Source organism: Oryctolagus cuniculus, chromosome 4 (assembly GCF_964237555.1).
Source record: "Oryctolagus cuniculus chromosome 4, mOryCun1.1, whole genome shotgun sequence".
Classification (NCBI taxonomy): domain Eukaryota; kingdom Metazoa; phylum Chordata; class Mammalia; order Lagomorpha; family Leporidae; genus Oryctolagus; species Oryctolagus cuniculus.
Window position 1 is genome coordinate 151,119,699 of NC_091435.1, and position 20,966 is coordinate 151,140,664.

The 20,966-nt window shown below is 53.3% G+C and overlaps 1 protein-coding gene across 1 annotated transcript in view; it reads right to left on the reverse strand.

Annotated features, from left to right (window-relative positions):
* The window catches only part of COLQ (collagen like tail subunit of asymmetric acetylcholinesterase), a 62,941-nt gene extending 44,564 nt beyond the window's left edge, over positions 1-18,377 (reverse strand). Inside the window, exon 1 of the mRNA XM_008266031.4 lies at positions 18,188-18,377. Coding sequence (XP_008264253.2) covers positions 18,188-18,293 — 106 coding nt within the window. The 5' untranslated portion in view covers positions 18,294-18,377. The remainder of the gene's footprint in view (positions 1-18,187) is intronic.
* Between the last annotated feature and the right edge of the window lie 2,589 nt (positions 18,378-20,966).

The window sequence follows — 20,966 nt, forward strand, 5'->3', positions numbered from 1 at the left end:
TCGTTCCCCACCCTTGATATCTGATCATCTCCATCTCTCTCCCCCCAGAATCCCATTAAGGAGGTCAATCAGAATCCCCCAACCTTGAGGTCTCCTCTTAGTAATTCCCCCACCCCAACATCCCAACCTGCTTCTCAGCTACAAACCCCCACCTGGGGGGTGGGTGCTTGGCACAGCAGTTAAGATGCCACACCCCGTATTGAAGTGCCAGGGTCCGAATCCCAGCTCCACCTCGGAGTACAGCTTCCAGCTAACATGCACCCTGGGAGGCAGCAGGTGACGGCTCAAGTACCTGCATCCCTGCCACCCATGCGGGAGGCCCGGATGGCGTTCCCGGCTCCTGGCTTTGGCCTGGCTCAGTCCTGGCTGTTGGTGGCATTTGGGGGAGTAAACCAGCAGATGGAAAGCCTCTCTGCCTCTCTCTCCATTTCTGTTTGTCTCCCTGCCTTTCAAATAAATGCTTTTAAAAATAAAAGAAAGAACGGGCAATTCTTTTTAAATCCCCACTGTCCTTGTGTGGGAGCCGAGATTGATCTCTGTCCCCTATTATCTTGGTCCTGACGCCAATGGCGTAGCCACAGATAAAGTCTTCCTTATCACCTGAACAAGTATCAGAATAGATTTCCTGGGGCCAGCGCTGTGGCGTAGCAGGTAAAGCCACTGCCGGCAGTGCCAGCATCCCAAGTGGATGCCGGTTTGAGTCCCAGCTGCTCCTCTTCCAATCCAGCTCTCTGCTGTGGCCTGGGAAAGCAGTAGAGGATGGCCCAAGTCCTTGGGCCCCTGCACCCATGTGAGAGACCCAGAAGAAGTTCCTGGCCTCTGGCTTTGGATTGGCACATTTCCAGCTGTTGCAGCCAATTAGAGAGTGAACCATCAGATGGAAGACCTCTCTCTCTCTCTGCCTCTCCTCTCTCTGTGTAACTCTGACTTTCAAATAAATAAATAAATCTTAAAAAAAAAAAAAAAAAGAATAGGTTTTCCTTTCACACGCCCCACCTAGGTCTGGCTGAGCCCTGTAAGAGTCTACTCACACACATGAGCACTTATTGAGTGCTTACTGTGTGCATGCCCTTGCCATGCCATCAGTGTACAGAGGAGAAGCAGCTTCTGATCCAGCCTCTGGTGGACGAAGGTTTTTGTGTCATCTGCTAATGCGCCCTGATTAGCACACTCTCCCCGGGATGCTGTGTTAAGAAGGACTCTGAGGACAGAGGGCCGTGACTAAGGAGTCGTGTCCTTGCTGAGATGCCAGGAAGGAGGACGGCGGCCTGTGCTGCACACTTGCTCGCCCTCGTGTAGCAAAAATCCTGGCCCCGAAGCTACAGCCCCTCTGGGCTCCACATTTCTCTCTAATTCTCCCATTCAGTCCTCATGGCTGATGCTGGTTCTCCTTCTGCCTTACCAGCCCCTGGGGGACGGCTCACTGTCGCTCTCCCATCCTCCACCCCCAACTCATGCCTTCCTGCAGTTCTCACGACTCGCAAAAAGCAGAGCTGCTGACCTGGCCCTCCGCAGGCCAGCTGGCCGGGTCCCGCCTAGCCCCCAGCTACAGCCTCAGAGTTGGGGCTGGGCAGAGAAGGTGAGCGTTCCCGAATGTTCTCCAGCTGTGTTTATTCCTCCCCTGCCCACAGGCCAGAGTGACCCCAGCACTCTACTTCCCAGCCTCCTGCGGGGAGGAGCAGGGCAGGGGGCTGGATGTGTGTGTGACCACTCCTGCCGGTGGTTCTGCCAGGGTACAAAGGAGACAGGACCTGCATGCCCGGATGGCGGAACAGAGAGGGCAGCCTGCGACCAGGAAAGACACCAGCCTGTGACCAAGGACACTGGACTGCTTGTTAGGTGGGCAAAAGCTGAATGTTGGGGCCTTTGTTGTGGTGCGGCAAGCAAAGTCACTTCCTGCCATGCCAGCATCCCATAAGAGCGCCAAGTCCTGGTGCTCCGCCTCCCATCCAGGACCCTGCTAATGCAATGGAGAACAGCCCAAGTGCCTGGGGCCCTGCCACCCATGTGGGAGATTTGGATGGAGTTCCAGGCTCCAGGATCTGACTTCACCCTGGCCAGCCCCAAGCATTGCAAGCAGCGGATGAAAGATTCTCTCTCTCTCTCTCTCTCTCTCTCTCACTGCCTTTCAATTAAATAAATGAGTAAATCTTCAAAAAAAAAAAAAAAACAGAAAGGACTCAATATTGGTCAGAATGAGCTTATTTCGACAGCAGGTAGCAGTGGCCTCGCCCAGGCGTGAGACGATCACACTGGGGAATATCCCGTGAGGGTCCCACGCAGTCCTCCTCTGAGCCGCACAAGAGCCCAGCAGGTGTGTGTCAATGACAAGCCTCGGCAGGGGTGAGGTAGGTACCGAGGCCGCACACCACCTGGCCAGAGCAAGCTGGACCTGCGTCCACTGTCTGCTTCGGGAGACTTCAGGAAACGCAGTTACTGCACAAAGGGGCCCTCCCCAGGCTCATGTCCGGGCTCCTTCGCTTCTGGTCTAGCTTCCTGTAGATGGTGGCTCAAGTCATTAGGAGAGACCCGGATGGAGTTCTTGGCTCCTGGTTTCAGCCAGCCTGGTCCAGCCCAGGCTGTTATTGTATTCCGAGAGTGATCCAATGGATGGATGATCTCTCTGCTTCCCTATCTGTCTCTCTGCCTTTCAAACAAAAGCAAATCATAATCAAATCAAAATTTAAAAGATAAGCCCATCAGGAACTAAGACGGATGGCTCAGCAGATATGTGTTGGCACAGTTCGGGGTAAAGGATAAACACTGCGGGGGTTATGTGTGGGGGTGGGGAGGCAGAGTATGGTCTAGAACTGCCTGGCAAAGTCGCCCCCTAGTGGTGCTCAGTCATCATCCCGGGTTGGTCATTACTTTAGCCAAGTCCTGGATGGGCAGTGCTTCCTATAGTGGGCTAAGCCTCCACCTGCAGTGCAGGCATCCCATATGTGCAACGGTTCAAGTCCTGGCTGCTCCACTTCCGATCCAGCTCTCTGCTATGGCCTGGGAAAGCAGTGGAAGATGGCCCGAGTCCTTGGGCCCCTGCACCCACGTGGGTGACCGGGAAGAAGCTCCTGGCTCCAGATCTGCCCAACTCCAGCCATTGAGGCCATTTGGGGAGTGAACCAATGGGTGGAAGATCTCTCAATCTCTCTCTCTCTCTCGTGTGTGTGTGTGTGTGTGTGTGTGTGTCTTCCTCTCTCAGTCTAACTCTGCCTCTCAAATAAATAAATAAATAAATCTTAAAAAAAAAAAAAGATTCAAGAAAACAAACCCCTCTCCTTCCCCTCCCACAAGGGATTATTTTGGACCTTATCTAAAGGAAGCCATCTGCTTTTTGAGTTCGAGTTTTAATTTGACCAAATGGCATGCGGTAAATAGAGAGCAAAGAGGAGACAACGTTATTAGGAGCCAAGGGAACATAAGGAAACCTCCCCACGCTGGCTGCGCTGGGCCCTGAATTCAATTACAGTGGGCCGCATAAATCAGCGAGTGCTATTAAATCTGTTCTGGCTTGACAGAGGAGGCCAACTTTGTAAGCTTATTCAGGGGCTCTGGCCTTGGGTCAGAGACAAAAACCTGCAGCTGCATCGGGCCCGGGGCAGGGACGGGGGGGGGTGGGGTTATTTCCAACAGCCGCTGACAACTGGCTGAGCGGAAAGACCCTGCATGTCCCGCCGCTGTCTTGGGGCCTTCTTTTTCCACAGTGACATTTCAGCCACATGTCATTTAAAAACCTCGCGGCTCATTTAACCCTTCCCCATTGCCCCTCCGTGGCAGGTGCGCAGGAGGGAGCAGCTTCCTGGGAGCCCCTGGCTGCCCACTGAGTCACTCAAGCCTGCTGATTCCAGAAACTGGGGAGCCTTGGGCTGACCCCTTTGGGCTTTATGGAGCAATAGAGTTTCTCAGCTGAGCGAGCCGGCAAGGTGAACTCTGAGCCTCACGCAGCCACTCCGGAAATTCTCCGAGCTCTCAATTCTGCTTCCTGCTTTGGGTCTATCAGATTTTGAAAGACAGAAAAATCCCATCGTATGCTCCAGAGGAAAGATGTTGCTTTTATGTAGATAACAACGTTTCAATTGGTTGTTTACAATAGGTAATAGACATGCCTGTGATTCCAAATTCCTAACACCAGCCCCTGCATTGCTGTTACAATGTATGAGACTGAGAATGTTTCCATACATTTTAGAGCCACTTATATCCTTTTTGTTATTCCATTAGGTTGTGGGCCTTTTTCTTTTTCTTTTTTTTTTTCTTTTGTTCTTTATTTGAAAGGCAGAAGAATTACTGGTGGGGGGGGGGAGAAAAAGAGAGAGAGAGGGGGATCTTCCATCTGCTGCTTCACTCCCTAAACGGCTGCAATGACCAGAGCTGGGCCAGGCAAAGGCCAGGAGCCAGAAGCTTCTTCCAGGTCTCCTAAGTATGTGTAGGGCCCAAGGACTTGTGCTGTCCTTATTGCTTTCTCAGATGCATTAGCAGGGAGCTGGATCAGAAGTGGAGCAGCCAGGACTTGAACCAGTGACCATGTGGGATGCCAAGAGTTGCAGGCAGTGGCTTTACCTGCTATGCCACAGCACTGGCCCGCCCCCCCCCCCTTTTATAACTTTTTCTTATATATAAGGGAAGTAACACTTTATGATAAAACTTGCAATTCTTTTTCGCGTGTTTGGTTTGGTTTTTTGATTTTGTTTTCACCACACACACTTTTTTTTTAAAATGTAGTAAAATAATGTACTAGCTTTTATGATTTCTGGGCTTTTCCCCACACTACAGTTGCCCCCCAAAATCTCCCAAGTTTCTTCTAATAATATTATAGCTTCATATTTATTTATTTTTTTAAATTTCTGTAGAACTGCATTTTTAAAAAAGATTTAATTATTTATTTGAAAGTCAGAGTTACCACAGAGAGAAGGAGAGGCAGAGAGAGAGAGAGAGGTCTTCCATTCACTGGTTCACTCTCCAATTGGCCACAATGGCCAGAGAGGCGCTGATCCGAAGCCAGGAGCCAGGAGCTTCCTCCGGGTCTCCCCTGTGGGTGCAGGGGCCCAAGGACTTGGGCCATCTTCTACTGCTTTCCCAGACCATACTAGAGAGCTGGATCAGATGGGACTGGAACCAGTATCCATATGGGATGCTGGCACTGTAGGCAGCAGCTTTACCTGCTATGCCACAGCACCGGTCCCTCTAGCTTCATATTTAAATCTTAATTCCTTTGTAATTCACTCTGGTGTAAGGTGTTAGTAAATTTGCTTGTTTTCCAAAAACAGTTTACCTGTGGCCTAAAGCAGGAAAGAAAACCTCTATGTGGCCTGCAAACATCAGCTGTCACAAAACTGGGTCACAGGCACCGGATGCTTATGCACACTGGTCTACAGCCCTACCCGTTGTTAATATTCTCTCCATTGGCCAGATAAGTACACTGAGGCTCTAAGAGGTGGCCAGGAAAAGAGCTACGGCTTGAATCCAGGTGGCTGTCTCCTTGTCTCAAATGCTCTTCTCCCATGCAAACTCCAAGCACTTGTGCGGCTGGGGCGTTGCCATGGTGACCCACGCCCCTCCCTTTGTGGTATGTTAACCTCATCAGTAGGTTCTGGGCTCCTTGAGTGAGGCTGGGTTGTCAGAGGAATCGTCTGATGAGCTGAGTCAGGTTGTTTTATGAATGTTCTTGTCCAGTGTGGAAGTCAAGCAAATAGGAGGGGGCGGTACAACGAAAGGTTGTAGTCTGTCAAGTGCTACATAGCTCAAGCAATAGTCCTAGGACTCGAGACACAGCGGGATAGAGTTCAATGTAAGAAGGAGGAGATGGAGGAGGGGGAGGATCTGAATCTATTCAAATGGATTTTATTGCCACAATGAGAAAAAAATTGAAGAGCCAGTATCGTGGTGTAGCTGGTAAAGCCACATCTGCAACCCAAATCAGCTGCTCCACATTTCTGATCCAGCTCCCTGCTAATGGCCTGGGGAAGCAGCAGAGGCTGGCCTGAGTGCTTGGGCCCCTGCACCCACTTGGGAAACCTGGATGAAGCTCTGGCTCCTGGCTTTGGCCTGGCCCAGCCCTGGCTACTGTGGCCATCTGGGGAGTGAACCAGCAGATGAAAGATTCTCTCTCTCTCTCTCTCTCTCTCTCTCTTTCTCTCTCTCTCCCCCCTTCCCTTCCCCCTCTCTCCTTTATTTCCCTCTCTCTGTAGCTCTGATTTTCAAATAAATAAAATAAATCTTTTTAAAAAATTGAGCAAAACGTAAAGAGACAGCAGACGGGTACAGGACCAGAACACTGAGCCCCAGTGTGGAATCAGCCATCATGTGCTGGCATTCCATTTGAAAACCTCCGGTCTGATAACCTTCCTCTGAGGGCCCAGGAGGACCTGCACAGGGCTGGCCTGGGGACCCGGCGGCCCCTTGTATGTCATTGCACACAAGGAGGATGCCGCGTGGATAGAGGACCGCATTCTCTCAATGCAGAAGAACTGGACAGAAGAAGCGGTGGCTGTCCCGGGGCCGGTTCTGTACTAGGCTGCACAGTTTCCACTGGGTGATGCTCTTGGCAGCAGCGTGCTGGGTGGGGGTGGGGGTGGGGGTGGGGGTCCCAGATCAGCCCATTCTGGGGAGGTGAGAGGCTTTGCCCCTGCCGGCGCACTAGCCATCAGCATGCCTCCGTGCTGAGAGCTCAGGATGATGGCAAAGTGGCGACCTCAGGCTTAATAAGCCGTGCCTCCCATGTCTTCATAATCCTGTGCTGACTGCGTGCTCTGCCCCGGGCCCAGGGCCAGGCCCTTCCCGCGTTCCCCCTCCCATCTTCACAATGGCCCTGTGCACTATACTTAGGTTTTACCATGTCTGCCTGCTCCAGGTGAGGCTGTGGCCTCCCCAGTCTGATGCTGTGAGATTCTGGGGCTGATGCAGTCTCCTGCGCACCTGCCCCAGCCTCAAGCTACACGTGGAGGAGATGCCCAGTAGCCGCAGCTGTGATAAGAGCAGGTGGGGTCGTGGTGGTAATGAAACTTCATCTCTGGGGAGGCAGGTGGCCTGGCTCCCACTGGGAGTCACGGTTGCAGCCAGTAACCCAGAGCGGACCGCGTGCCGCACACAGCTCTCTGTACGCATGCACCCATTTTCTCCTTATCGCTGCCGCCAACCCAGTGGGTAGCCCCACTTCCGGATGTGGAACCCAGGTGTTATGAAATTCAAGTGTGTGGCACAATTGTTAAGTTGCTCCATGGGATGCCCACAGCCCGTTTGGGAGTGCTAGGGTTCAAGTCCCGGCCTCATTTCCGATTCCAGCTTCCTCCTAATGCACACCCCGCACAAGTGGTTGGGTCGCTGCCCCCCACGTGGGAGACCTGGGTTGAGCTCCTGGCTCCTGGCTTTGGCCTGGCCCAGCTCTGGCTGTGGTGGGTATTTGGGGGGTACATAGGTGGATGCAAGATGTCTCTCTATCTCCATGCCTTCCAAATAAAATGAAAATAAATACAAATTTTAAAACAAATAAATGAGCTAGTATTATGGCCTGCTGGTTTAAGCCTCCACTTGCAAGACTAGCATCCTATACCAGAGGGCCAGTTCAGTGCCAGCTACTCTGCTTCCAATCCAGCTCCCTGTTAATGCACCTAGAAGACGGCCCAAGTACCCGAGCTCCTGCCACCCATGTGGGAGACGCAGGTAGAACCCCAGCTCCTGATTTCAGCCTGGCCCAGACCTGGCTGTTGCAGCCATCTGGGCAGTGAATCAGCAGAGAGAAGATCTCTCTGTCTTGCCTCTCCCTCTCTCTCTTGCTCTGGCTTTCAAATAAATAAATAAGCCTTTAAACATTTTTTTAATTTAAGTAAAACATTAAGAAATGAACACAAGACCCTTTAGACCCTCAGCTAGCACGTCGTGGAGCTATAACTCCAGCCCAGAGCTGTCCTAGTTGGAACTCACAGACCTGGGTTCTCATGCCCAGGCCCTGTCCCTGGGTGCATGCTACTTCTGTAAACCAGCAAACAACTTGTGAACCACACAGTGAGAGAGCGACTAAGGCCAACAGGATCCTCGCAAGCTGGTCCACCTGTTCATTCTATGGACGGGGATGCTGAGTCTCTTTAGAGAACAAGCGGCTTAGCCAACACTGCAAGTGTCTGAATTCTACCCCTGTGCCCCGGCACTGGGTTACAAGGCTCTCTAACGACATTAGCCAAGAAATCTGCCAGGCCCCTTTCCACCGGCCACGAACAGAAGGCCTGTCTGGCAGATGCAGAGAGAAGTGAGGGCGGGAGTTGTTGACTCGGCTGATTGAAGAGGAAGAACAAGGCAGGAACCCATTTGCCGGAGCTATGCTGGAGAAAGGACTTCAGGGCCTGGATTGCTCGTCAAGCCACACCCATCTTCCAAAGCCTTCATAGGAGCAGGTGCACACAGTGGGGACAGTGGTTCCCAGACCACCCTGCTTCGGCAAGGCCCAGCACAGGGACATGTGTCACTTCTACCCTTCACTTGCCCTGAGTGACTGTGCCCGTGGCGACTCTCGGGTGGAGGGAGAGAGGAGGGCAAAGGTTGTTTTCTTTGCTTGCAGCCTCCCTCCCTCCTGAGCAGTGCTAGAGCGTTTGGTTTCTGGAACAGAGAATTCGGAAGCCTCCTGGGAGGCCACCCCATGAGGCCCACCCCAAGAAGCATGGTCTCAGAAACTGGGTTGGCCCAGCTGGGACACAAAGGGGCAGTCCCCTTTCAACTCACGTGTAATGGCCCGTCCCACAAACCCCTCACAGAGCGCACAAGCTCCAACACAAGGAGAAAGGACAGGGAGGTCTCTGCAGGTGCCGCAGCAGCCGGCCAGGCCTGAGAGGCCCGGAGCATGGGTCCTAGGAGAGAGCTGTCCCGAGTAGCAGGAAGCCCCTGGGGCTGTCCCCACATTTCCCAGAGGGATACCAAGAAGACAGGTGGCAGGGGGAGAGGAGGAAGGGGGGAGGCTGTGGGAGGAGGAGCCCACACAGAAGATCTCTCTGGCCCAGCTGGTGGACAGTGCAAGTGGACGGCAGCCCCACGGCCTTCCCGACAGCTGTCGCGAGCCTGTGTTTATGTTGGTTGCCATGAGAGGTAGTGCAGTGTGAATGGAGCCTCAGGCTCCGGGGCTGGGCTATGGAGCAGGGCCAGGTGTATTTTTAAAGCTTCCGGGAAAGCTGGGTGGTCACCAGCACAGAGCCTCCTCCCCCATTAGCACGCTCCTGCTTAGGGACTGTTTACAAGGGAGGAGCGGCTGGAAGCCACGGCTTCTCTTACTGCCTTCATCACTGGATATCTTCAGCTCAAAGTTGTCTGAGTTGTGTTTGGGATTTTGGGCACTATTGAAAGTACTTTTATGTTCTGTGCATGCTAGTTCAAGACCGGGCTGCTCCACTTCTGACCCAGCTCCCTGCTAATGTGCCTGGGAAAGCAGCGGAGGATGGCCCAAGTTCTCAGGCCCCTGCACCCGAAGTGGGAGATCTGGAAGAAGCTCCTGGCTCCTGGCTTCAGATAGGCCCAGTTCCGGCTGTTGCAGCCATTTGGGGAGTGAACCAGCGGATGGAAGACCTCTCTCTCTGTCTCTCCCTCTCTCTCTGTAACTGTGCCTTTCAAAATAAATAAATAAAAATCTTTAAAGAGAGAGAGAGATGTGCTCAAGAAAGCAATATAACCACTGAAGCAAGATGCTACACTGCTGGCTTGAAGATGGAGGAAGAGGCCCGGATAGAAGAGGGCAAGAAACGCAGCTTAGACCTGAATGAGGCAGGAGACAGAATACTTCCCTGGGGCCTTCAGCCGGAGCCCGGCCTTGCCCACTTCTTGCCTTTTCCCACTGAGACTGACTTCCGGCTTGGGACCTTGAGAGCTGTGAGAGAATGGATGCGTTAGGTCTGTGATTTGTCACAAGAGAGTGACTCAGAGGTATGCTGGCCCACCAACCAGCACCTGGAGCGCGTTCGAATGCAGATTCTTAGGCCCTGACCCAGGGGTACTGAATGAGAACCTCCTGGGAGCCGGAGCCAGGGCCCAGCGGTCTGCATTTTAGCCGGCCCTGGAGGGGGCGACTGTAGTTCATTAGAATTACCTGGAGGGGGCGTCTGACGCCGGCTGGGATTCCTTAGAATCAGCGGGAGAAGCCTGAGCAGCCCACCCTGGAGACTGGTTTCCCCGACCTTGGGCTTCTGCGAAGCGCCCCGGGTGATGCGGCCAGGGCTGGAACCCGGGCTGCCGTTGGAGGCGCGCCAGCCTAGACCCTTGGCCTTCCCACTGAGCGGGGCAGGGCTATGGCGTTTGGGAGAAACCCCGAACCCCAGAGGCTGCTGAAGAAGGTGACAGCAGAGGCCAAACTGGCACCAAGGGACCTGGCCAGAGCGCGCTGCACAGGTGGTTTCCTAAGCAGGCAGATCAGGTGCAAGGCATGAGGGCGTGGTGCGCATGCGCGGGCTGGGGCATCCTACACCATCCAGGAGGTGGGGCCCGGGGGCTGCGTCCTACTTTTTAAGACACTTGTTTGTTTAAAGAGACATTGAAATCCTTTTTTTTTTTTTTTAATGTTAAGTCACTCACGTTTTAAATGTTTAGCAATGAAGACGATTTTAAAAACCACCCCCACAAAAGGCTAACCATGAAGCCGGGAGCTGGTTATTGGGCAGCCAGGTCCGAAACTCCCTCTCTGCTCCCCGTGTCTCTCAATAGCTCTGGGCCGTTCCGGCAGTGAGGCCGAAATTCGGGGAGAGTGGGGGTTTTGGTCTCATTGCCCTCAGCTGCACCCCAGTTCCAGACACAGTGGGCTCTCCTTGGCTGTTGAGTTATTGAATTTTCACAGCAGTCTTGTGAGAGGGACCATCACGCCCATTTCACAAATGATTCTTGTAACCAGAAGTGTCAGGATTCAAACCCAGGACCCTTTGCAGTAGGAGTTGCTGGGAGGAGCAGCTGGGGGAGTGGTTTGGGGGCTCACTGGTACCACTCATCAGAGCAATGTGGGTAGAACTTATGACTCAAGACAGGGCCAGTGTAGCAGGTGTCTGATCCAAGGCAGCAGGGCTCTGTGCCTTCAGAGCTGCGTGTTGTTTTGGACGTGGATTTGAAGAAAGGCTCGCGTGCGGTGAATGGTGAGGTGCGTTTGGTCCCAGGGTATCCAAAGGGAGAGCTCCCATCTCTCACCCCACATCTCTCTGTGTGTCTGGGCTGAAGATGAGCCTGCTGATTTATAAAGAGGCTTGGGGTGGGGTGCGGCGGGGAGCCTGGGATCCCTAGAGAACCCTCTAATTTAAGAGCCTTCTCTAATTTTATTATCGAGAGGAAATACAAGGAGCTAAATTAGAGGAGACGGCTGGCAAGTGCATTACAGGACAGTAAACAATAGCTGGCCAGCACTGCCCGTAACCCAGGGGCAAGAGCCCGGATGGTTCCCAAGTGGACGCCTGGCTGGCTTCCAGACGGGGGCACTCAAGGCTGGACACTGGGCCCTGCAGACCACAAAACACCTGCCCTGGGTCACGTCCCGGCAACAGCAGAAGGTGCTGGTGCCTGACCGCAGTCACACTCTTGCACAGCATCTCGCCCACAGGACTGGATGTGAGTCTTCTCACCGTCTGGTCTCTGAGACCTGGACCCAGAGGTCACCGCACGAGCCCCTGCCTACCTGGGAAATCCCATATTGGAAGTTGGTTGGTTTGCATTGTCTGAAGAGAATGTTTGTGAAGCGCTTCTTGGCTCCAGAGAGTTCCCCACTCCTCCAAAATATGCTGCCTGAAACACATCATTCAGCTGAGAGCTTAAACTCCATCAAAATGCAAATCCATCACAGGAGACAGAAGTCAATATTATTTTTAAAGCAATGACACAGAGAGAAATCTTCCATTCACTGGCTCACTCCCCAAACAGCCTGGGTTGGGCCAGGCCAAAGCCAGGAGGCCAGAACTCCATCCGGGTCTCCCATGTGGTGGCAGGAACCCGACCACTTGAGCCATCATCTGCCTCCTAAGATGCACATTAGCCGGAAGCTGGGTTGGAAGCAGAGACAGGTCTCAAACCCACACACTCCAGCAGGGGATGTAGGCATCCCAAGTGGCTATTTAACTGCAGCACCAAATGCCTACCCTGCCTGCCAGCCCTTAAAAACCAATATACCTGTTTATCCAGAGACACGAGCAGGTTTGGTCTATGCTGGTAAAAGCTCAGCTCTCCAGCTCTCCCATCTATGCGACCCTGACAAGGTTACTTAACCTCACTGAAAAGTGGGAAGGATGCCACATCCATCCCGGGGTGCTGTGAAAATCACATAAATGGAACCTGCAGAAGACTTGCCCCTCTCTCAATATTATTGCCCTTGGGTCTGTGTGCCTCCACATTCTAGAACTAGAACAACTACGGAGCAATACTGGGATTTGCTTGGATGGATACTGGAGCTGAGCCAATCCACAGATCATATGTGAGCCCACCGAGGGCCAGCTAAGCCCGTGCTAGGTCAGCTGACCCTTGATTGGCCCACGAACAGGTGAACCTCAATAATAACCGACTTATTTCAAGCCATTGAGCATTAGGGTGGTTTATTATCCAGTAAAGGTGAAGACCAGATCCCAAACTCACTTGTAACAATTGCCTTCTTCAATAGAAATCACCCTAAGCTGTATCTGACACTCTCCTCCCCTGTGAAGCAAATGAAAGTGAACGCAGGTCTTTCTTCACTGGGCCTTGCAAGTTCATCCCGATGAAGACCAGCCACTGATGAAGACAACAGGCCACTGATGCTCTCGGGGGCTGCATGAGAACAGGCGTTCCAGACTATTCTTTTTGAAATCTCAGATCCATTCCCTAATGCTCCATCGTTTTTATTGCAATCCATGCTATCAGCTGTCTTCTGTGTTGTCTTGGTGTCTGAAGCAGCCGTGTCTCCCTCTCCGATCTACAGGAACTTTGGACGCTCTGGAAAGGTATCCCAAGTCAGAGATAATAGGCGTAGAGAAGGACCAGAGGTGGTTTTCTGTGCATCAGATGCGTGTGTGCTCGTGCTGGGATTTCAGGCCCAGCCTCTCATGCTTTTTGCTCCCTTGCTGGTTCTCCTCTGGGACCCGGCAGTGGCGGCTCCATGTACCGAGCCTCTTATCCAAAGACCTGGTCCTTCTCGGAAGGGCTGGCTCCATGGAGGGAGAGCACCTGCTGGCAGGCCTGTAAATCCCTGCCTCCATCCCGGCTGTCTCTGAGGCTTTTAGCATAGGTTGCCCGTGTTCCAGTGCAGGGACCCCGGATGCCACATCCTTCTTATCTCTGAGTCCCCAACGCACTCATCATAGTGCCAGGCACTCAGCAGGACTCACCGAGGGATGGGATCAGAGTGAGAGAGTTTCCTGATGGCTGTGACTTCTGTGTATACACAGCTTGTCTTCCTAGAAGAGGAAGATTCAACAAGCTTCCCCAGGTTGGTGCGGTGGTGTAGCGGAGAAAGCCAGCATCCTATATGCGTGCCAGTTTGAGTCCCAGCTGCTACACTTCTGATCCAGCTCTCTGCTATGGCCTGGGAAAGCAGTGGAAAATGGCCCAAGTCCTTGGGTTCCTGCACCTGCGTGGGAGACCCAGAAGAAACTCCTGGCTCTTGGCTTTGGATCGGCCCAGCTCTGGCCATGGCAGCCATCTGGGGAGTGAACCATCAGATGGAAGACCTCTCTCTCTCTCTCTCTCTCTCTCTCTCTCTCTCTCTGTAGCTCTGTCATTCAAATAAATAAATGAATCTTTTTTGTTGTTTTTTTTTTTTTTTTGGACAAGCAGAGTTAGACAGTGAGAGAAGAGAGAAAGGTGTCTTCCTTCCGTTGGTTCACCCCCCCAAATGGCTGCTATGGCTGGCGCGCTGCGCCGATCAGAAGCCAGGAGCCAGGTGCTTCTCCTGGTCTCCCATGCGGGTGCAGGGCCCAAGCACCTGGGCCATCCTTCACTGCACTCCCGGGCCACAGCAGAGAGCTGGACTGGAAGAGAAGCAACTGGGACAGAATCCAGCACCCCAATTGGGACTAGAACCCGGTGTGCCGGCGCCGTAGTCGGAGGATTAGTCAAGTGAGCCGCTGCGCCGGCCAATAAATAAACCTTTAAAAAAAACAATTCAACAAGCTTCTGAATATGGAATCTTCCAGCCCAGATTGTGGAGAATATTTTCAAAGGAGTAGAGTTCCATTTCAAGGGGCAGCTGAAGGAACAGCTCCCTTGCAGGGTCTAAGTTCTCAACAGTGCTGCCATGAGGCCATGGTGACTGAACCAGGGGGACAGAGCCGAGCAACCGTCCAGGAGGAAGTCGAACTGTTGCTGCCTTCGTGAGTCCCCTGGGCCTACCCTGCTGTCCCCCGGAGGTCTGAAGACCCCGTCTGCAGCCAGATCTGGAGACAGCAATTCATCAAGTAGAGTCTGCGGATGTCAGGGCCGCTCCCCTGCATCCCCTCCACCCCGTGTGCCCCACAGGCTGACCCCGGCTTCAACGGGTGGCGTTGACCGCAGGTGTCAGATGGGAGGAGAGACAGGTCAGAGTCTGCCTTCTCCACTTTCTCCCTGCTTTGGGTCCCTCCATGACCAGTGGTCCTGCTGGGCGGCCCCTCCTACAAGGGGCCCAGCCTGCCTGGCATTCATTCCCCTGCTTCATCCTCTTGCCCTTTCCGAGCAAACAGGCGTGGGAACGGCTTCCTGCAGCTGCCCGTCTCCAGGGGCCTCAGTCCCTCCCACCCCTCTGAAAATGAAACCTGTGTTTGGGTCTTCAGAACCCCCAACTTGCTTTTCCTTCCCTGGCATTGTCCTGCCTGGCACAATGTGCAAAAAAGCTTACCCTAAGACATGTCTAAGCTGTGCCAGTGTGCACTCCAGGGCAAACAGTTTGAAGACAGTGAGAGGATCTTCTCTTTCTAGCTTTCAGAACTCGTTAATCACTTTGATTCTATCTAAATACAGTAATACTAGGTTGGGTGTTTGAACAGTGGTTAAGGCACTGCCTGAGATGCCTGAATCCCATACTGGAGTGCCTGGGATGGAGCCCCAGCTCTGCTTCCAATTCCAGCTTCCTGCTCGTGTGCACCCTGAAAAGCAGCAGGTGATGGCTCAAGCACTTGGGTCTCTACCACCCAGTGGGAGGCCAGGATTGGGTTCCAGGTCCCAGGCCCCTAGCTCTGGCCTTGCCTAGTCTGTATCTATCTTTCTCTCTGTCTTTCAAATTAAAAAAAAATTTAAAGATTTATTTTGAAAGGCAAAGTTTTATATATATAAAACAGAGACAGAGAGAGGGGTCTTCCATTGGCTGGCCCACTCCTCAAATGGCTACAACAGCCAGGGCTGGGCCAGGTCAAAGCCAGGAACCAGAAGCTTCTTCCAGGCCTCCAAGTGGCAGGGGCCCAAACACTGCTGCTTTCCCAGGTGCATTGGCAGGGAGCTGCATGGGAAGTGGTGCAGACAGGACTCCAACCAGCACCCATATGGAATGCCAGTGCTGCAGGCAGAACTCAACCCACTATGCCACATAGCTGGCCCCTCAGATGATTTCTTTTTTTGACAGGCAGAGTGGACAGTGAGAGAGAGAGACAGAGAAAGGTCTTCCTTTGCAGTTGGTTCATCCCCCCAATAGCCGCTGCGGCCGGCGCACCGTGCTGATCCGAAGCCAGGAGCCAGGTGCTTCTCCTGGTCTCCCATGTGGGTGCAGGGCCCAAGGACTTGGGCCATCCATCCTCCACTGCACTCCCGGGCCATAGCAGAGAGCTGGACTGGAAGGGGAGCAACCGGGACTAGAACCTGGTGTGCCGGCGCCGCAGGCGGAGGATTAGCCTATTGAGCTATGGTGGCGCTGGCCCCTCAGATGAATTTTTTAAAATTTAATAAAGTAATACAGGGGCCGGCAACATGGCACAGTAGGTTAATCCTCTGCCTGCGGTGCCGGCATCCCATGTGGGTTCTGGTTCTAGTCCCAGCCACTCCTCTTCCAATCCAGCTCTCTGCTGTGCCCTGGGAGAGCAGTAGAAGATGGCCCAAGTGCTTGGGCCCCCTGCACCTGTGTGGGAGACCAGGAAGAAACTCCTGGCTCCTGGGTTCAGATCAACACAGCTTGGCTGTTGCAGCCATTTGGGGAGTGAACTAACAGAAGAAAGACCTTTCTCTCTGTCTCTCACTCTCACTGTCTATAACTCTAACTCTCTCAAATAAATAAATAAATATCTTTTTTAAAAAATAAAGTAATACAAAATGAAGATAAGCCCCAACCTAGAGATGAGCAAAGTTTCTCTTCATTAATTCATTTACTGAGCTCCTATTAAAGCCAGACACTTGTCTTTTTTTCCTTTTTCCTTTTTTTTTTTTTTTAAGATTTATTTATTTATTTGAAAGGCAGAGTTACAGAGAGTGAGAGGCAGAGAGAGAGAGAGAGAGAGAGAGTCTTCCACCCGTTGGTTCACTCCCCAGTTGGCCACAACAGTCAGAGCTGGGCCAATCTGAAGCCAGGAGCCAGGAGCCTCCTCCCGGCCCCTCATGCAGGTGCAGGGGCCCAAGGACCTCAGCCATCTTCTACTGCTTTTGCAGGCCACAGCAGGGAGCTGGATTGGAAGTGGAGCAGCCAGGACTCAAACCGGCACTCATATGGGATGCCAGCACCACAGGTGGTGGCCTTACCCTCTCTGCCACAGCGCCACCCATGCTTGCTTTTTTTTTTTTTTTTTTTTTTTTCAAGGCAGAGAGACAGAAACAGAGAGATCTTTCATTCTCTGGTTCACTCTCCCAGTGCCTGCAACTGCCAGGGACTGAGTCAGGCCAAAAACCAGGAGCCAGGAACTCAAAGCCACATATTCCACTATGGGATGTGAGAGTCTAAGCAGCATCTTAACCTCTGCACCACACGCCTGCTCCTCGGCTTTGTTCAGACCCCAGGGGAAGCAGTGATGATGTAGGAGATGGACAGAGTCCCTGCCCGCAGGGTGCTTACAATCTACTGCCGGCTGTCTCCCAGAAGGCACAGAGCCCACCAGAGGCAGGGCTGCCACCAGAAACCCGAGTTTCCCAACTCCCTGAGCCTTCAGCAACTTCTCCAAGAAATTCATGACTCCAACAAGATTAAGAACAACCACATTCATGACCCTGAATTCAAGCTTCCCCCTTGACAAGGAGAATGACGACCTGCCGGGCCCCCAGGAATTGGAGGGGGCACCTGGCACACTCCCGGCCTCTCCCCACTCCCATACACTCCGGCATCTTCCCTCCTTCAGCTCTCGGCACCTTTATAATTAGCGCAGCGGCCAGCTCATGCCCTCGGGCCGGGGAACACAGAACTCTCCAGGGAGGAGCTGTTTTTTATGAATGGACCTTGTGGAGGACTGGGTTTGGAGACAAGCCCTCACCAAGTGGCTGGGAACCACGTCCTAGTTGAAACTTCTGCCTCTGCAGGGGAGCGCCCCGAGGGTGGCTCAGGGGACTTGGAGGGGCAGCGGGCAGAGAAACCACGGGTCTGCCTGCCTGTCACAAGCCCCCTCCCCCACTGCCCCTCCCCCAGACACTTGCACTTCCTCAGAAAGGTCTGAAGAGGCCGCACCAGCAACCCAGTGCAGCCCCTGCCCCTGGGTCCCGCAAGACAGGGGCCAGGCTAGCCCACCAACCCCTTCCCAGAGGTCCAGCCTGCACTCCGCCCTCTGCAACCGCTGCCCCCAACACACACACCTGCTTCTCCCTGCACCTCCAGCTGCCTTGTCTGAGGCTGAGGGAAGGCTTCTCCCCAGACAGCAAACACAGGAACCCTGGCCTCCCTTGGGTGGGTTGTCCCACCGGGGGTCAGCACCCCGGCTCTGGCAGGGTCTGTGGACTGCACAACACCCCTTTGGGCCAAGCCACCGCAAAGGAGGAGGTCAGGCTTGTGTTTCTGGAATCCCCCGGGACTTGCATCTCTCTCCTTTGCAGGTCTCTTGGGCTCCCGCAAATTTCCAACCAAAAGGCAATCACGCGCGCGATGAATGGGAAGCAAGGAGAGGTAGCAGCAATTTCTAAAGAGCCCATGGCTTGTAGCAGCTGGGCAGGGGTCCATGGGAACAGAGCAGAAGGGGCTTTAGAGGCGAGCGGGGGGACAGGAAGCAGCTGGATGGCCAGCCCACTCCCAGCCTCCCCCAGCCCCCTGCCAGGAGTAGAGCCCCACAACTCTCAGGAGCCCTTCTGCCTGCCCTGGCCCCGGCCCGACAGAGAAGACAGGAAGGTGGTGGTGATCACTGACCTGCTGAGATGGGGAGGACACTGCTGATGAGCGCCGGCTGGGACACGATGGAGCGCAGGAAAAGCTGGAGATAAATTCCCAAAGTCATTGGATTCAGGACCACCATGCTGGGAGCCGGCAAGGCTGCCACGAGCCCGCTCACTTCTGCTCTGGCTTCCTCACTGCTGCCTGCTCTCTCTCCCTCTCTCCCTCTCCCTCCCTCTCCCCTTCCCTCCCTCCTCCCCCCTCCCCCCCCTTCCCCCTGCCTCTACCCAGAAAGAATGCCAACCATTTCCCATTAGACCTTCTCCCGTACTACACAGGGTTATATTTATCTCAAGCCCTGGATCAAATGCCCACATTAAAATTAAGCTGTCAGATTTTTCTTTTTTGGAGGCTGAGGTCAGTGCCCTTGGAGAGGGGAGGAAGAGGCAGCCCGGTCAGTGGGCTGCTGCTGGCAAGCGCTGGGGAGGGGTCCTGTTCATGAGCCACATCCACCTGCTGGGAGCTCGGGGTCCTGCGGTGCCTGGGACCCAGGTCCTGGTTTCAACCACAGTGTCCCGGTGTCCAGGAGGGAAGCCCCTCTGCTGTCAGCCGGTGACATTTCACCCACCGGACGACAACCCTCAAGTTGACCTGGATGCTTTTGCTTGCATTGTCCAGGGAGAGGAGGGAGGTCTTTCTGAAAGAGCGTCTCTCTCTCTCCAGAAATGCCACACAAAGTCATGTCCATGAGAACAGTCAACGGACAGGAAGGAGACAGTTATGTAGCAAGCTAATCAAGGATTCCTCAACATGCTCACGGAAAAAATGTGTTGTAAAAAAAAAAAAATGATGCTTGGGTTTCAAATTCTTTTCGTGCGAAAATAAACTCTTTTAATTCCGTTTTCCACAGACTTTAGGAAACACCCTCCTATCTGTAGAAACTGCATCAGCGATGTGACCTTTGGCTAGACAAAATTCTTCAACTAGAAATGACTGCATCCTCTCATCGATACCTCTCGTGAGTCCACACGTCCTGCGACAGAGATGCGCAGATACTGGAATGATTAAACCAGCGAGCCACAGAGTTGTTCATTCGGCCTTAACTCACACAACATACTCCCAGCACTTCATTGGAGTTGATTCAGAAATGGCCTGGAGGTTGCTGGAGGCTGGGGCAGGTGTCTCTGAGGACAAGCACTGACCCTCACTCTCGGGCCAAGTGGGGCGGGGAGAGGCAAAGCACTGACCCTGAATGATGGTGGACCAGTTGGCCTCTCTGAGCCCCCGTCTTCTCATTCATAAATGAGACCACTTTCGAGGGTTGTTAGGAAGGTTGAATATGGGATGACTCATACATGAATTAGAAGTTGTCTGTGGTGCCCACCCCCTACCCCCAGCATGCACGTCACTCTCCCATCCAGAAGGTGGCTCTGTCTCCCATCCTGCAGATCTGGGCTGGCCATGTGGCTTGCTCGGACCAATAGGACGTGGCCCAGGATGTTATGGCGTTTCTAGGCCTGGGTTTTAAGAGGCATGGCGGCTCCTGCTTCTGCTTTCCCTTGGAAACCATGCAAACGAGTCTGCACCATTGCGGAGGCCTTGGGGAATGGAAGAAGCCGCCCCAGTCTCACTGGCCACTTGAGGTGATGGCAGGCACGGGGGAGCAGTGGCGGACTCATGAGCAAATAACACGGCTCCTGTTTGATGCCTGTAAGTGTTTGGTCATTAGGCAGCAACAGACAAATGATACGGAGTTGCTTTTTTAATAAGCATGAATAATACACCCAGGGCCATGTTCAAAATATGCAGGACAATTGAAGAGGGCTGCCCCCTTGAGCTGCTCTCCAAGCGTCTAACCCAGGGAGCTGTGGTTGTGGGCTGAACCCAGCCAGGATGTTCAGGCTTGCTTCTGTTAACTCCTGGAGCCTGCAGCCCCTACAGGGAGCTTTGGGTGGCTTGGAGAAGGTGCAATCTACCCCAGAGGAAGGGTCACTGGGTGTCAAAATCTGAACTTGCACCACCTAGCTCGGATCCTTCCTCTGCAAAGCCCACCACTGCCCACGCACTTGGCACAAACTCTGTCAATATGTGCCACCTGTGACATCTGCTGTGCCTGTTTTGGGATTGCTTCTAAACATCCCCGTGTTGCTATTTAGCTTGTGCTGACATCCCTAAAGATGGGGGGGGGCAGTCCATAGCTCTTCGAATCTTCGAGGCCCTCAGGACAGCTCTTGGCACCTAGTAGCCCCTCAACAATACACAGTAATGGGTCAGTCACACCAGTGGAGTGGATTCAGAGAAAAGAATGCAAGAAAGGGGACATGACTCTGTTCCTCACATCTCGCTTCTTCCCAGCATCCCTCAGTACCTTCACACACACTGCGCTGGCCTGAGCCTGGCTCCAGGGAAGGGCTTTGGTGAGGACAGTGAGAGAGGGAGGGAGAAGATGAGGTCACAAGGGCTGGGTTCCCGTGGCTTTGTAAAAAGAGAGAGAAAGACCCGTGGGACCAAGCTGGCTCTGTCTCCCTGCGGGCTTCCCTGTGCTGCCTTGGGACTCGGCATGGTCCTTGCCACCCGGTCTTGAACTTCCCAGTCATGAGAACCATGAGCTGAATGACCCTTTCTTAAACAATGTCAGTGAATTTCCATTTCCTCGTGTATTTTATAAGCCTGCTTCTTACGAGCTTACCCTAACTGAGCAAGGTAGAAATATGCTTCTTTCTTCAAACCCTCCTGGAAGGGCTCCAGCATCAAATCACAAAAATGTTAGATTTGCCCAGAAGGAAACTATTTAAGGTTTGAGAAAGACTCACAC